This window comes from Muntiacus reevesi, chromosome 6 (assembly GCF_963930625.1).
Source record: "Muntiacus reevesi chromosome 6, mMunRee1.1, whole genome shotgun sequence".
Lineage (NCBI taxonomy): Eukaryota > Metazoa > Chordata > Mammalia > Artiodactyla > Cervidae > Muntiacus > Muntiacus reevesi.
In genome coordinates this window covers 27,769,995-27,787,335 of record NC_089254.1, presented here as the reverse complement: position 1 = coordinate 27,787,335, position 17,341 = coordinate 27,769,995, and the positions used below count along the sequence as shown (strand labels likewise).

The 17,341-nt window shown below is 35.1% G+C and overlaps 1 protein-coding gene across 1 annotated transcript in view; it reads right to left on the bottom strand.

The window, feature by feature from the left end:
• Positions 1–15,352, bottom strand: part of ABCB5 (ATP binding cassette subfamily B member 5) — a 114,562-nt gene extending 99,210 nt beyond the window's left edge. The window contains exons 1-6 of the mRNA XM_065938846.1: positions 15,300–15,352; positions 13,125–13,179; positions 12,640–12,790; positions 10,015–10,069; positions 440–631; positions 183–354 (exon numbers count right to left, since the gene is read on the bottom strand). Of these exons, the coding sequence (XP_065794918.1) occupies positions 183–354; positions 440–631; positions 10,015–10,069; positions 12,640–12,790; positions 13,125–13,179; positions 15,300–15,352 (678 nt within the window). The remainder of the gene's footprint in view (positions 1–182; positions 355–439; positions 632–10,014; positions 10,070–12,639; positions 12,791–13,124; positions 13,180–15,299) is intronic.
• Positions 15,353–17,341: the final 1,989 nt, after the last annotated feature.

Below are 17,341 nucleotides of genomic sequence, written 5' to 3'. Positions count from 1 at the left end.
AAATTACTTGAAGATAGAAAGGTGGTTAATGATGAATGAAATCAAAAGTATTTGTGGCATATAATATTCTTTCTTATTTGGGGTCACATAAATAAATAGAACTGCCTTCTTTTTATACAATCTCAGTAAAATATCTTCACATTCTTGCTCTCAGTCAACACTGCATTAGCCATCTTACCTACCCTAGAGAATATGGCTGCTGAAGCAATTATAAGAGGGGATGTGGACAGAGTCACCAGTGTGAGTTTCCAGCCCTTCACCAAACCAATTGCCAGGCCAACAGAAAAAGTAGACATGTTTTGAAACAACAGAGCAATCTTGTCTCCAATACCATCATTGATTTTGTTGATGTCACTGAAACAAGAAAATACATGAAACTAAGTCATTTATACATCACGTATAAGAACAAAGTGGATAAACTGCACATCCATTCTCTTACTCAGTCATGCGAGTATTAAGTTCACCGATGTCACAACTGTCAAACCAGCTGATGTCCTGAGCCAAAACTGAATGAAAAAACTGTTTTCGAATTCTCTTGGTCTGTCGTGCTGCAGTCATGACCCAAAATGAAATCTGTATGTAGCCAAAAATCAAGGCAGTAACTCCTATTCCAACATAATACAAGGTTAACCTGAAAAAAAGATTATTGGAAATTTTAGTGAGACTGAAGCACATCTTTTTTTCCTTTGTTACCAAAAAATGAAATTTGTCATATTTGATTAAGAGAGTTTATGCTAAAGCACATAATTAAAAATAAACCACCATCAGAAAGACTGAGTATGCTGATAGAGGAATCTAAGTTACCCTTGTATGACATTCAGAATATATCTCTCATATTATTAGCATAGATTAGTATTTCAAAATATGTTTGTTAGTTATAGCTTCTTTCCATATTTTTAATACTTTCATTTGAAAGTGCTACATTGATGTAATTATTATAGTTGTATGTGGAAAAGGGAGAGTAAAGAAAGGATAGTAGTCAAAAGCATTTTATAAAATTCTTTACCTATATATTTAAAATGCTTTAAATATATATATATATACCATTAAATTCAAAATTATCCAACTTAAATAATTTACCCTGAGGAAATATGTACAAAGATTAATCTAGATGAATGCTTATTGTAGCATTAATACATAAAATTGTAAGCATTCTAAATATCTAACAGTGGGAGACCAGATAAGAAATGTTTTCATTTCATGCCAAAATCTAAGGGACACAGCAAGTTCAGTACTAAGGGGAAGTTCACAGCAGGCCTATAAAAAAGAAAAATCTCAAATAAATAATCTAACTTAACACCTCATGGAACTAGAAAAAAAGAAATCAAGTGAGCAGAAATAAATGAAATAGAGACTAAAAACAACAGAAAATATCAATGAAACTAAAAGCTGGTTCTTTGAAAAGATGAAATTGACAGACCTTTAGCTGAACTTACTAAGAAAAAAGAAAAGGCTTAGATAAAATCAGAAACAAAAGAGGAGAAATTATAATAGATACCAAAGAAATACAAAGGATTATAAGAGAATATAATGAACAGTTATTTGCCAACAAGTTGGACAATCTAGAAGAAATAGATCAGTTCTTAGAATCAGACAAGCTTTCAAATAAACAAATGGGATGACATCAAACCAAAAAGTTTTGCACAACAAAGGAAATTATCAACAAAATAGAAAGACAACCTACTGAATGGAAGAAGATATTTACAAGTCATATATCTAATATTATATATATATATATATATATATATATATATATATATCAGGAGATGCAGGTTCAGTCCCTGGGTTGGGAAGATCCCTGGAGAAGGAGACAGCAACCCACTCCAATATTCTTGCCTGGGACATCCCAAGGACAGAGGAGCCTGGCAGACTACAGTCCAGGGAATCCCAAAAGAGTTGGACGAGACTTAGCAACTAATAAAAAGGTGAGTCGGGAGAGTTAGTGAAGATAAAAAGAGTGATTAAGAAAATTTCCTTTGAGGAAATGATATAATAGCTGGGATCCAAGATATATAAAAATTAATGAAAATCAACAAGGAAAAAACAGACAATCCAAATAAAAAATGGGCTGAGGATCGGGAGAGACATTTTTCCAAAGAAAGCATACAGCGGCCAAGAGACACATGAAAATATGCTTAGTATCACTTATCATCAGGGAGATGCAAATCAAAACCACAGTGAGATATCACTTCACATCTGTTAAAATGACTATTATCACAAAGACAGGAAATAACAAGTGTTGGCGAGGATGTGGAGTAAAGAGAATCCTTGTGCACTGTTGCTGGGAATTTAAATTGGTGAAGCCACTACAGAAAACAGTGTGGAGATTCCTCAAAAAATTAAGAATAGAACTATCATATTATCCAAATATTCCACTCTGGGTATTTGTCTGAAGAATATAAAACCAATAATTTGAAAAGACATATGCTCATCTACATTCACACAGTATTATTTACAATAGCCAAGATATGAAAAGAACCTAAATGCCACTGATGGATCGATGGCTATATATATATTTATATATATATCAGGAGATGCAGGTTCAGTCCCTGGGTTGGGAAGATCCCTGGAGAAGGAGACAGCAACCCACTCCAATATTCTTGCCTGGGACATCCCAAGGACAGAGGGGCCTGGCAGACTACAGTCCATGGAGTCCCAAAGGAGTTGGACAGGACTTAGCGACCAACAAAAACGTAAGTCAGGAGAGTTAGTGAAGATAAAAAGAATGATTAAGAAAATTTTCTTTGAGGAAATGATATAATGGCTGGGATTCAAAAGAAGAAATGGAACTAGCCATAAAAAAGCAAGAAGATAATTGCAGGAACAGAGAAGAGCAAGTAATACATTCAGAGGCAGGAAAGAGCTTACCATATTCCGAGAACAAAAGAAATCCAAAGTGGTATGGAATTATGAGGCTGGAGAATTTGGCATGTCATAGGGCTCTTAGCTATGGTGCACTGCACAAGTTTTATTCCAAGAGAACAGAAGACCATTTAAACATACAATGTCTTTATCTATTCACCTTTTAAAGATTACTCTGGAGCCTCTTTGGAGAATGGATGAAGGCAACAACAAAAGAAAAAGATAGTTTAGATAGAAGGCAATTGCAATGTAAGTAAGTAAGATGGAGTAAGAAAGATGGAGGCTTGGATGTAGATGGTGGTAGCTGATTGCAAAGAGGTAGACAGATTCTAGTTATATTTTGGAAATCCAACAACAAACAAGAATTGCTAATGTACTGGATGTGAGGGAAGCAGGAAGGGAAGAAAGCAAGCATAACTGCTTAGATTTTGTCTTGAGCAACTGGTGAATGGGGTGCCATTCACAGATGTGGGCAGCTGACAGAGGAACAGATTTGCAGGAGATACCAAGTGTTTTGATTTAGACATAAGTCTGACATGCCTATTAAACATCAAAGTGGATATCAAGTAACAAGTTGAAAATGAGAAGGTGAAGTGCTGGAGAGGGGTATCGACTGGAGATGAAAATTTGTGTCAACAGCTGATAGGTGGCAATTAAACTACTGTCTGAGATCATTCACAGAGACAGAGAATAAAGTGTAGATATCAATAAAAAAAAAGAGAATAAGACCAAGGACTGAGCTCAAGTACTCTCCAAGCATAGTAGAGTTTAAGAAGAAGACAAAGAACCAGTAAAGAAAGCTTGAGAAGTGGCCAGTGAGGTAAGTGGAAAGCCAGGATAGTAAAGTACCAAGAAAAGCACAAAGAAATGTACACCAGATTCTCTGTTGGCAAATGTGCCTGTTCAATAAAATTTACTTGTAACCAAAAATCAGTTATTTCTGTTTTCATTGTTATTTATGGACATATGCAGAGTGGCCAAAATTTTGAGTCACCCAACATAGATAGATGTTCCCGGCTGAGGCTGAACAAGGTAACATTCTGCTTTTCTGTTTTAGCTCTCATTGTTTTTTTTGTTGCTGTTCAGTCACTAAATTGTGCCTGACTCTTTGGGACTCCATGCACTGCCGCACACCAGGCTTCCCTGTCCTTTAATGTCATGTTTGTGATCTAGGTAGTGGCAAATTGTTCTCATTTTTGTGTTTTTTGTTGATGATTTCACTGTTTAAAATAACTCTCAAGAAGCAAGTTGAAGTCCTATCTAGTGTTCCTAAGTGCAGGAAGCTGTGAAGTGCCCTATGGCACATGAAAATACATGTGAAAGGCAGGTGTCATTCTGACATGAGTTACAGTGCTGTTGACCATGAGTTCAATATTAATTGATTAATGCAAATGTTGTGACTGGAGTTCACAGAAACCCAGAAGTAATGGTTTAGTATTGGTATTTCAGTGTTCAGGATGACTTCAATAGAAGATAATTATTACAACAGTGAGAACTGACTGTTTTCTAATAGAAGGGACTGCTCAAGGACACCACAAAATGCTATAGGTTTAATAGAAATCTTACTGAACTTTTTATAATGTTGTGGGGAAAATGTTTGCAATATCGTAAGAGGAAATGGGTTAAGAAAACCAAATGCAAAGAAGGAATGGAAGACTTGTACACTGAAAACTATAAAACACTGTTGGGAAAAATTAAAGATCTGAATAAATGGATTGGAGGACTCAGTGTTGATAAGATGATGAGCTCTCCAGACTGATCTATAGATTCAATCAACCCCTGTCAAAAACCTCAGCAGGCTATTTTGCAGATTTTGAAAGGTAATCCCCAAATAGATGTATAAATATATGTAGAGATGAGATGTCTAAAGAGAAGAACAAAGTTGGAGGATTTTCATTACCTGATTTTTAAAAATTTATTTATTTAAACTCTAAATGTACAGTATTCAAAGCAGTGTGATACCAACATGTGCTGTGCTTAGTCGTTCGGTCGTGTCCAGCTCTTTGCGACCCCATGGACTGTAGCCGGCTAGGCTCCTCTGTCCATGGGATTCTCCAGGCAAGAATACTGGAGTGGGCTGCCATGACTTCCTCCAGGGGATCTCCCCAACCCAGGGATCGAACCCAGGTCTTCTGCACTGCAGGCGGATTCCTTACTGTCTGAGCCACAAGGGAAGCCCAACAGTAGTATAGGGATAACCATATCAATAAATGCAACAAAAATGAGAGAACAGAAGCCCTTACATTTGTGGGCATTTGATTTTCAGCAAAAGTGCCAAGGCAATTCAATGTGGAAAAATGGTTTTTTTAAGAAACAGTCTTGGGACAAGTGAATAGCCACATGCAAAAAAGAAGTTAGACCCTTACCTCACAATAGTCACAAAAATAAACTCAACATGGATCAAAAACCTAAGGATGAGCTAAATTGTTGAAATTTCTAGAAGAAAATATAGAAGAGAATTTTCATGATCCTATGTAAAGAATTCCTAAATCCAAAAGGGAAATTCATAAACAAAAAACTTGATAAACTGTACCTAATCAAAATTTAAAATTTTGCTGCCTCAAAAGGAATCTTTAAGAAAATGAGAAGATGAGCCACACACTAGGAGAAAATTTATGCCAGTCATATATCTGACAAATAATTCATATCTAGAATTTATAAAGAACTCTTACAATTCAATATTTAAGACAAACACAACAACATAGGCAAAAAATTTGAATATATATTTTACCAAAGAAATACATGAATGCTTAAGAAGTAAATGAAAAAAAAATGCTCATTATTAGTCACTAGGGAAATGCAAATTAAAGTCACAATACCATACCACTTCATACCTACAAAATAGCTATAATAAAAAAGGCAATAACAAGTGTTGGTGAAGATGTGGAGAAACTGAAACACACATTGTTGGTGGGAAAGTAAAATGGTGTATACACTTGGGAAAACAGTTTGGCAGTTTCTTAAAAAGTTAAACGTAAACTTACCATATGACCAGCAATTCCACTCCTAGGTATCTACCCAAGAGAAATAAAAACATATGTCCACACAGAAACTTACATATCAATGTTCATAGAAACATTATTTTTAAATTGCAAAAAAAAAAAAAGAAAAAGAAAACAGAAACAATCCTAAAGTCCATCTTCTGGTGAACAGACAAACAAAATGTGATATATCTTTGCAGTGGATTACTACTAGGCAATGAAAAGAAATAAACTACTAATACACATTATAATATGGATGAACCTCAAAAACATTACATTTAATAAAAGAAGCTAGGTGGGAAATCCTATATACTCTAAGTCTCTAAGCACATGCAATGTCTAAATTATGCAAATCTTTAAAGATAGCAGAGAAGTATTTGCTTGGGGCTAAGGGTGGAAATGGGAGCTGATTGCAAAGGAGGAATCTTATTTTCAGAATAATTGTCTAATTAGTAAGACAAAGGCACAGACAACATCAAAACATTAAAATTACATAAAGTTATGAGTGATTGTCTTTGTAAAATGACTGAGGTAGAATAAAATTCTTCAGTTCCTGATTATTATTGAGGTAAGAGGCACAACCTTATCCCTACCAAAAGAGTTCTATAAAAAACTGTTTCCCAGATAGCTGTTCATCAAAACATTAGCTCAGCAGGATGTTTAGTTTCCATAGTTAAAGAGGTTTGAAAAACTTGGGTTAAACTGAGCCTTAATTATGCTTATCTGTCCGAAGTGTCCAACAAGGGTGTCATATATAGTGTTTTCTAAACCAGTTTGACTGTGGAACCATTATTCATTACATACCTCAAATATTTCCAAAACAATACACTAGTTTGAGAAACAATAGCATAACAAATACTACATTATAAATGTTAGGAATATTTCCTCATAAATTTTGTAATCTCTTAATAACTGTGCATACTACATAAACATATTTTACTCTAGCCCTTTTATTATCTGTTTTTTAAATAGATGTCCCTAATTTTAAAGGTTCCAAACTTTTTTTGTAAGAAACTCATACTTCATGATTATAACATCAGAGCCCTGTTCTAATACTGTAAGACTAGTATTCAGTAGAAGGAAGTTCCTGGATCCTAATTAGGAATTTTCAAAAGATCCAATACAAATAAATTTTATGAAAAAATTGCTTAAAAAAATCAGAAACTTTCCCTCAAAGAAAGCTGAGACTGCAGCAAAGCAAAACTTGAGGCAGTACTATTCATATTTAGTTGCAGAACAGCACAGCCCAACTGAATGTTCTGTGATGAAGAAAATGTCCCATACTGACGCTGTACAATAGGGCAGCCAGCCTTACATGACTTGTGAGCACTTGGCATGTGACTGAGGATGAGGAACTGATTTTTAAATTTTATTTAATTTTAATTAATTGAAGATCATGAAGCCACAGTCACATGAGGCTGTGGCTAACAGTGTGGAAAATCAAGAATTATGGCCTAGACAGTGCCATTGCAATGTCTTAGGGTTGTGTAACATGGAGGCTTCACTTCTGGGGGAAAAGAATAAGAGATCCCCTAGGTCTGACAAGGGCTTCCCTGGTAGCTCAGATGGTAAAGAATCTGCCTGCAATGTAGGAGACCCAGGCTCATCTCTGGGTCAGGAAGATCCCCTGAAGAAGGGAATGGCAACACACTCCAGTATTCTTGTGTGGAGAATCCTGTGGACAGAGGAGCCTGGTAAACCACAGTCAGGGGTTGCAAAGAGTACAACACGACTGAGCAATTAACACTTTCACTTTCACTTTAGGTCTGATAAGACATAGTTTGAGTGAGACAGTACAGAAATCCAGTGACTATCCCCAGTAAGGTTGCATTTCTCTAACAAACTCAACACATGCAATAGAGGAAAGCATATTGCTTAAGACACATGCCTACAAAAGCAAAATGTCCTTATAAATTATCTATTTCAGAATTTACAATTTTTAGTCTGAATACAATTTTACTATGAATAGTCTGGGACTAAAGATCTCTTCAAGAAAATTAGAGATACCAAGGGAATATTTCATGCAAAGATGGGCACAATAAAGAACAGAATTGGTATGAACCTAACAGAAGCAGAAGATATTAAGAAGAGGTGGCAAGAATACACAGAAGAACTGTACAAAAAAGATCTTCACAACCCAGACAATCACGATGGTATGATCACTCACCTAGAGCCAGACATCCTGGAATGTGAAGTCAAGTGGGCCTTAGAAAGGATCACTATGAACAAAGCAAGTGGAGGTGATGGAATTCCAGTTGAGCTATTTCAAATCCTAAAAGATGATGCTGTGAAAGTGCTGCACTCAATATGCCAGCATATCTGGAAAACTCAGCAGTGGCCACAGGACTGGAAAAGGTAGTTTTCATTCCAATCCCAAAGAAAGGCAATCCCAAAGAAAACTCAAACTACCACACAATTGCACTCATCTCACACACTAGTAAAGTAATCCTCAAAATTCTCCAAGCCAGGCTTCAGCAATATGTGAACCTTGAACTTCCAGATAGTCAAGCTGGTTTTAGAAAAGGCAGAGGAACCAGAGATCAAATTGCCAACATCCACTGAATCATCAAAAAAGCAAGAAAGTTCCAGAAAAACATCTATTTCTGCTTTATTGACTATGCCAAAGCCTTTGACTGTGTGGATCACAATAAACTGTGGAAAATTCTTAAAGAAATGGGAATACCAGACCACCTGACCTGCCTCCTGAGAAGTCTGAATTCAGGTCAGGAAGCAACAGTTAGAACTGGACAGGGAACAACAGACTGGTTCCAAATTGAGAAAGGAGTACCTCAAGGCTGTATATTGTCACCTTGCTTATTTAATTTATATGCACAGTACATCATGAGAAATGCTGGGCTGGATGAAGCACAAGGTGGAATCAAGATTGCTGGGAGAAATGTCAATAACCTCAGATATGCAGATGACACCACCCTTATGGCAGAAAGTGAAGAAGAACTAAAGAGCCTCTTGATGAAAGTGAAAGAGGAGAGTGAAAAAATTGGCTTAAAGCTCAACATTCAGAAAACTAAGATCAAGGCATCTGGTCCCATCACTTCATGGCAAATAAATGGGGAAACAGTTGCAACAGTGGCTGACTTTATTTTGGGGGGCTCCAAAATCACTGCAGATGGTGACTGCAGCCATGAAATTAAAAGATGCTTACTCCTTGGAAGGAAAGTTATGACCAACCTAGAGAACATATTAAAAGGCAGAGACATTACTTTGCCAACAAAGGTCCATCTAGTCAAGGCTATTTGTTTTTCCAGTGGTCATGTATGAATGTGAGAGTTGGACTATAAAGAAAGCTGAGTGCCGAAGAATTGATGCTTTTGAACTGTGGTGTTGGAGAAGACTCTTGAGAGTCCATCGGACTGCAAGGACATCCAACCAGTCCATCCTAAAGGAAATCAGTCCTGGGTGTTTGTTGGAAGGACTGATGTTGAAGCTGAAACTCCAATACTTTGGCCACTTGATGCGAAGAGCTGACTCATTTGAAAAGATCCTGATTCTAGGAAAGACTGAGGGCAGGAGAAGGGGACAACAGAGGATGAGATGGTTGGATGGCATCACCGACTCAATGGACATGAGTTTGAGTAAACTCCAGGAGTTGGTGATGGACAAGGAGGCCTGGCGTGCTGCGGTTCTTTGGGTCGCAAAGAGTCAGACATGATTGAGCGACAGAACTGAACTAAACTGATGATAGTCTGAATAGTTCATTTCCAAAATTCATCTCAATAAAACTTTACTATTCTTTATTTTTTTTTATTTAACTATTTGTTGCACACATATTTTTGTCTTTTAAAGTTTACTGAGGTGGCACTTTTTCCATAAGTCTTGTAAGAAAAATAACTTGAAAAAAAGGAAAAATTAGTCACTAAACCTCTGGGATATATACCTTCAGTTCCAGGAAACAAAGCTGATATAAAAATGCAAATCCCAAAACAACATTTCTATTATGACACTTTTGTCAAAACTGAAAGCATATGAAGCTGTACACCTTTCAAGTAGGAGAAAAATTAATGTGTAACTATGTTTGTATATCTAATGAAAGAAGAGGACATGTTTACTTTACTTATTTATATGTAATATTAATAATCAGATAGACATTTCTGTTTTTTCCATATAAAGCAGCATGCAATGAATATGATATTAACATTTCATTAGTACTCACATAATCATATCTTCATTCATCTTCTCTTGAGACTGAGTACAGTTCCGATAAATTGCTGTAAAAAAGTTTTTTAAATTATAAAGGATATTAATCAATTTATAATTGGCCATGATGTGTTTATATACAGTCCTCCAAACAAAACATAATGCCTTCTCAAGAAAATGGACTTAACACAATAGCTAATGATCATCTTTATTTTCTATTCTTCCACCTAAAATTTGAAATTATTATCTCTGGTCACAAGAAGTACACATGCAACATGAAAAATTACAAGGACACATTAACCAGGTAGCTCATACCTGGAAAGAATTCTTTAGGATATCTCTGATTCTGGGTAACAGGCATGTAAGTAATAGTAACAGAATTTCCTTTCCTGTTGAGATTATGCATTTAGAATTCAGTTTGAAATACCCCAGCAAATAAAGAATATCAATGAAAGTTGTAGTAGACATGGAAAAAATTTAAAAGAAGCTCATTGAAATTTGTTGGGTACAAGAATGGCAGCATCATAAAATAGTATTTAAATAATCCTTGGTTCACCTGTTTCCATGTAAGATTTCTATATATATTCTAAAAAAATCTACATCATACCCTAATTAGTATACCAAGGTTGTAATTTCACCAACAGGACAAAACAGAAGTCGATATCAACTATCATAACTTTCTTTCTTAAATGGCCATAATATGTGTGTGTGTGTTAGCCACTCAGTTGTATCTTTGCAACCCCATGGACTGTAGCCCACCAGACTCCTCTGTCCATGGGATTCTCCTGGCAGGAATACTGGAGTGGGTTGCCATTTCCTTCTCTGATCATAATAAACATTTGTAATAAATTGACAGACATCATCCTCTTCATTTCTTACATAAACACAATAACATCCTGTATGATGATGTATATGATCTTTATGTGCATTTTTCCTTTATTCCATTTTTGGAACTGATAGGAAACATTTTTAAAGCAGCTTATCACAAATATCAAAGTTGACATGAAATATTAAACCTCAGTAGAAACTTCTAAGGAAATTTAACAGAATTAACAAAGAGAATACATATTGTTTCTAAAAATCGTACCTAGAATCACATAAAAATGGCATAATTTCATTTTGGAGATTATATTAATAGGGGTAAAATGTGCAAAAGTTTAGTGCTGGCATAAAAATGGGCCTCTGATGAATGATAGTTATTATTTATATCTTCAATTGTAGGAGCAAAAAATCCTCCTCTGTTATCTTTCAGAAAACCAGTGTTATAAGGCTGAAGGTATACTCCTTAATATTTCCACTTCTTTTTAATAATATGTTATACCAATAATAGGATGTGTGCTTAGTCACTCAGTCATGTCCAACTCTTTGTGACCCCACTGACTGTAGCCCACGAGGCTCCTCTGTCCATGGGATTTTCCAGGCTAGAATACTGGAGTGGTTGCCGTTTCCTCCTCCAAGGGATCTTTCTGACCCGGGAATTGAACCTGCATCTCCTGTATCTCCTAAACTGGCAGGCGGATTCTTTGCTGCTGAGCCACCTGGGAATCCCTATACAAACAAAACCCATTATTTATCTAAATATTTCTCAACCTCTTTGTATGTTCATTACATTTGAAAGAACACACAATGAAAACCTGAGTAACATGGAGAAAGCTCAAACAAAAACAAAATTAAAATTCAGCAGTGTCAGTCAGATACTCATGACTACGGGTTTGATCCCTGAGTTGGGAAGATCCCCTGGAGAAGGGAACAGCTATCCACTCCAGTATTCTGGCCTGGAGAACTCCATGGACTGTACACTCCATTCCCAAGGAGTCAGACAGGACTGAGTGACTTTCACTTTCACGCATGACCACCCTATCTAAAGTTAACAAAGTAATCATTTACAGAGCAGATCTAAGACTGAAGCGACTTAGCACATACACATGCAAGGGAAGGAGTACTCGCAAAGAGATTGCCTTAAGTTGCTAAGTTTGTCCTTACTCCTTCCCATTTTTTCCCCTCCTTCCTTCCCTTTCTTCACTCACTCACTCAGAGAAAGAGACGGACAGACATAACTGGCAGTCAACAAACATGTGTTCAATGAACTGGCAGCTCCATTTGTCTACCAAGTGAAATGACATCTTTAGACTCTATCATTAAAATATCAAAAAAAATTAATAACTGTGTAGACAGGATATAATCACATGGAAGGAAATAGAGATGGAAACTATGAATTTATTCCACTTGAACAAAACTGGGGCATTTAAAAAATTAAACTTTGGGTGGAAAATAAGATGGTATAAATTAGTATTTAAAGTCAAATAGGGAATATAAAGAAAATAGGTCTGCAGTCTGCAAATTTACGTTACAGATTTTGGACTTATGATCTCCGCTAATCATGTGAGCTTGTTTTTTTTTTTTTTTTAAATAAATGTCTCTCTTTCTCTCTACATAAACACACACACACACACATTCTATTGGTTCTGTTTCTTTGAAGAAAGCTGACAAATATGGATTTTGGTTCTTCAGTCCCTGGCAACACAGAAGAATAAATATTACATAGTTTGATAAGAGAATAATCTGTATTATGAATTTAATGTCTGCTTTCCTTAATACTTTTGAGTCCCTAGCAACATAGAAAAGTAAATATTGTACTCACTTGTGTTGGTTTTGACTAGACATCCACTTATAAGGTTATCACTCATTTCTCCTAATATCAATGACATTACAGGAAGACAGGCCCCATTTACTAGTGATGCTAGCAATCCAAGGATCATGAGTGTGATATCCAGTCCATCAGCAAAGCGAAACTGAGGAAAATAAATAAAACATGGTAGCATGATACTGGTAAAAAAACAAACACCAAAAACCAACCTTTAGCTTTTGCCATTATTTTTGGCAAAATTGAATCTTTGTACAGGTACTGTGGTTTTTTTTTTTAAATCTCTTCTTATAGCATTTATGGGTTACTTACATACATTTTTCCTGTTGGAAATAATAGTTTGGTAAATTATTTTTTTAAATCCCCCCAAACACAAAAATAAATTATGTTTGCATGAGAAAAACACAATTATCCTATATTCTCCTGACAATTCCCTAAAATTTTCTGATACATAGACACACTTTCTAACTAATTTTACTTACTATTTCAATAGGTCCAACAACTTGCTTTCTTACTTTAGGCAGTTCTTGCAGTTTTCTGGAAAATAAATGTTTAAAATGGAAAGATTACAATGTGAATATAATTTGTAGAATTTTCTAATTAAAACTGTGTTGAAGTATCAAATTTTACCCTTGGTAACAAGTTTATATCAACACTGAAATTTTAAAATCTAATGATGATATACAGCATGAAGATTTTTAGTATAATCACTGGGAAAGTAATTTATTACTGGCTGTCTCTACATTATTAGTTAGGTAACAACTGAAAGACACACATCTGAAGCAGAATTTTTTCTTATAGTGATAAAATACACATAACATAGGACTTACCATCTCAACTATTTTTAAAAATATAATGGTATTAAGTACAATCATACTGCTGTGCTCCCATCACCATCAACCACTCATAGAACTCTCGTCTTGGCCAAAAGAAACTCAGTATCCAATAAATAAATTCTCCCCCATAGCCATTGCCAATCACCATTGTACTTTCTTTTTCTAGGAATCTGACTACTTTAAGAACTTCATTTTGGTGGAATAGTACAGTATTTTATTGTTTTCTGAAAGGTTTATCTCACTTAACAAAATGTCTTCAAGGCTAACCCATGTTGTAGTACTTGTCAGAATTTTCCTCTTTTTTAAGTCTGAATACTATTCCATTGCAAGTATTATCTCACATTCTGTTCATCCACTTACCGGCAGTGAACACTTGGGTTGCTTCTACTTTTTGGCTATTGTGAGCAGTACTGCTATGAATATAGGTATAAAAATATCTCTCCAAGTCCTTGCTTTCAATTCTTTTGGGTATCCAACCAAGAGTAGAATTTCTGGATCATGTGATAATTCTTTTAATTTCTTGAGGAATCACCATACTGTTTCCTACATCATTTCACATTCCCATCATCCATGCACAAGTATTCCAATTTCTCTATATCCTCAACAACACTTCTTATTTTGTGTTTTGTATTATTATTACTATTTTTAGATAGGAGCATTCCTAATGGGTATGAGGTGGTGAATTAGAATTTTTAACCCTTTGAAACAAATTGCTCAAGAGAAACTGTATGCTTTAAATGAAAGCAGTTCTATTAAGTACACATTAAACAAGTGTACTGAGAAATTTGTACCCAGTGAAAATTTCATTTCTTAGCTCACTTTCAAGGAATTCCAGACGAAGAATGTAAATTTTTGCCCACTGATTTCAGGGAATCTGTAATCTGTCATTAAATACACACACACACACACACACACACACACACACACACACACACACACACACACACAAGACTCTGAAACATTAAAAAAAAGGGTGGAGGGGATCAGATTAAGTTTCCTAAAAAAGATGTCACAGAAGGATGAACTCCTGACTCCTCTCTTCAGCTTCATAACATACTGTTCTGGCAGCTTTGATAAATAAGTCACTTAATTTTATTCCACCTGAAGTTAATAATTTACTAACATATTGGGCCAGTTTGCTCTGAGTAATTCATAGATGACAAAAATTATTGCTTCAAGATTATAAAGCCCTACAACTCCTTCTCCCAGCTCAAATGTGGACTTTTAAAGCTCTAGATCTAGTAAGCCCTATCTTCTTTTGATAAATTTTGTTTCAGGAATATATAACTCGTGATCTAAAGCAGGCCTCTACAGTTCTATAGTTTATACATTGAAATGTAACTCAATTATTGTGTCAAAAATAGAAATAAAATATTTAAAATAATTTCCATTTTACATCTCTAAGTTAATGAATTACAGATGTAGGAAAATTTTATAACACACATACAAATATACATGTAGGCACCAACTTATTGAAAAAATAATTAGAATCCAATATTTTCTTTTATTAACTGTACCACATAGAATGAAGGATTCACAAAGAATTAAAAATATTTAAGTATTTTCCCTCTACATGTTGGTAAGAGATAAGAAATTTGGAAGGATAAATATCTGAAGTAAATATGAAATCAAATCCTGTAGCAATTACGCTTCCTAAATTTACTATTAATCCAGTTAACACTGACTATGTTAAAGTCCAGCAAAATGCAAACAGCACTGTCATTTTTGGAAAATATTATTGACATTTTGCTACAGTTGAGAAAAGGATAAGATATAATTGAAGTTGCAGAACATGTTTTGTAGAATTTAGGCAAAACTTACCCATTTCTCTGATAATTTTTTTGCATTTCTTCAGCTTTTTCAGAATTTGCCATCTTATTTACAACTTAATTCTTCTGAAATAAAATATTAACAAGTATATCATGACAATATAAACTTTTATCACTTAATTGATATGAAGCATTCTTTACATCCCTAAGGGTTTCTGGAAAAGCATGCTGCTGAGTTTCACCATGCCCCCACAACCCTGACACACCAAATGAAGTTTCTGGTTACCTAGCTCACCTATTCAGAATTTAATATGAATTTATAACTTCTTTGCTTCATTCTGGGCTTAGATTTGGAGCTAATAAAATTCTAGAGATAGAAGGAAAAGGAGAAAAGCCAGATTTCATGAACAATGCATGTTTTCCCAGGATATTGGATTTTATTCCTCCTCTGACACTGATTTTTTGTTACTGATGAAAACCTTTAAATTATCTAGTGCTTAGTTTTCTCTGTTAAAAAAACAAAAAACAAACAAACAAAAAACCTGATGCAAAATGTTAGCCAGTAGTTTGAGGGAGCAGAGTTCTCTAGTTTACTAAATATGAGGAAGTTAGAGCTTCTACTATATATGAATTAATAGCTTTTAAAAATTAGAATATTAAAAAAACCTCATTATATTAAATATAGTGCATTCTTCCTTTAGATGATATTTTAGGATCTTAGGTGGTTATTTAGTCACTAAGTTGTGTCCGACTCTTTGCGACCCTATGGGCGGTAGCCCCGCCAGGCTTCTCTGTCCATGGGATTCTCCAGGCAAGAATACTGGAGTGGGTTGCCACGCCCTCCTCCAGGGGATCTTTCCAACCCAGGGATAGAACCCAGGTCTCCCGCATTGTAGGCAGATTCTTTACTATTTGGGCCGCCAGGGGAGACCTTGGAGAAGGAAGGCATGATACAAATACACTGGCGCATTCTTCCTGTTTTGGAAACCAATGTTCATAACTTCATACAAGAAATCTTCATAATTGCTATACTGATTTATACCATCTCCAGTTATTTAACATATGTGTAAGTAATTAAATAGACTCTATCAGTCATTGCATTTCATAGAAATTAGCAATTATATAATAAAACTCATAAATTCATTAAAAGAAACCAAAACAATTTAGGCTCACCTTGGTAAGTGCATGATCTGCTGATTTATACCAAACTCATGGGTGGTTTCTCCTCTTCAACAACAACAACAAAAAACAACTGCACTTTCAGAACTGCTTTGCTAAAGCCTGTTTTCTGCCCACACCTTAATATCTGATTACAGCAAGGGTGAATTTCCAAGCAAAGCACACTATGTTCTTGTCATAGTGTACTTGGGAAACAAAGTGAGCAAAGAAAATTCACTGAGCCAAATAAACACTTTTAAAAAAAGATGTGTAGTGCCTATATACCCAGTTTTCTACTGTTTAGTCCCATATAATTTTATTAGCTGAATTAGTAATTTGCAATAAGTAAAATAAATGTCTCTAATGTCAATGGCACATTTGCACAAGAAATTTTCATCGACTGATATTATACTATATATTTATCTGCTGGTGGCTGAACACTTAAGTTGTTTGCACATCTTGGCTAATGTGAATAGTAAGAAGCAATTGATTTTTGCATGTTGATGAACACATGTATTAGCTATGACAATTGTGTGTGTGTGTGTGTGAGTGACAAGAAAGAGATATTCAGATTCACTATATAAAAGATCTTGTCTGAGAACAGAGTTCTTTTTCTAATTTTGATGTTTTATGTTTCCTTTATTTGCCCAAGTGTGCTGGCTAGAACTGTGTTGAGCAGAAGTGGTGAGAGTAGGCATCCTAGAATTGCTCCTGATCTTAATGGGAAAGCTATCATCTTTTTCCATTGAGTGTGATGTTAGCTGTAGGTTTTTTAATAGATGGTCTTTATCATGTTGAAGAAGTTTCCTTTTATTCTTAGTTTGTAGAGTGTTATTATCATTAAATGGTATTGAATTTTGTCATATGCTTTTCCTGTATCAACTGAGATAGACACAGATTTTTCTTCATTCTGTTAATGAGGTGTATTAAATTGGC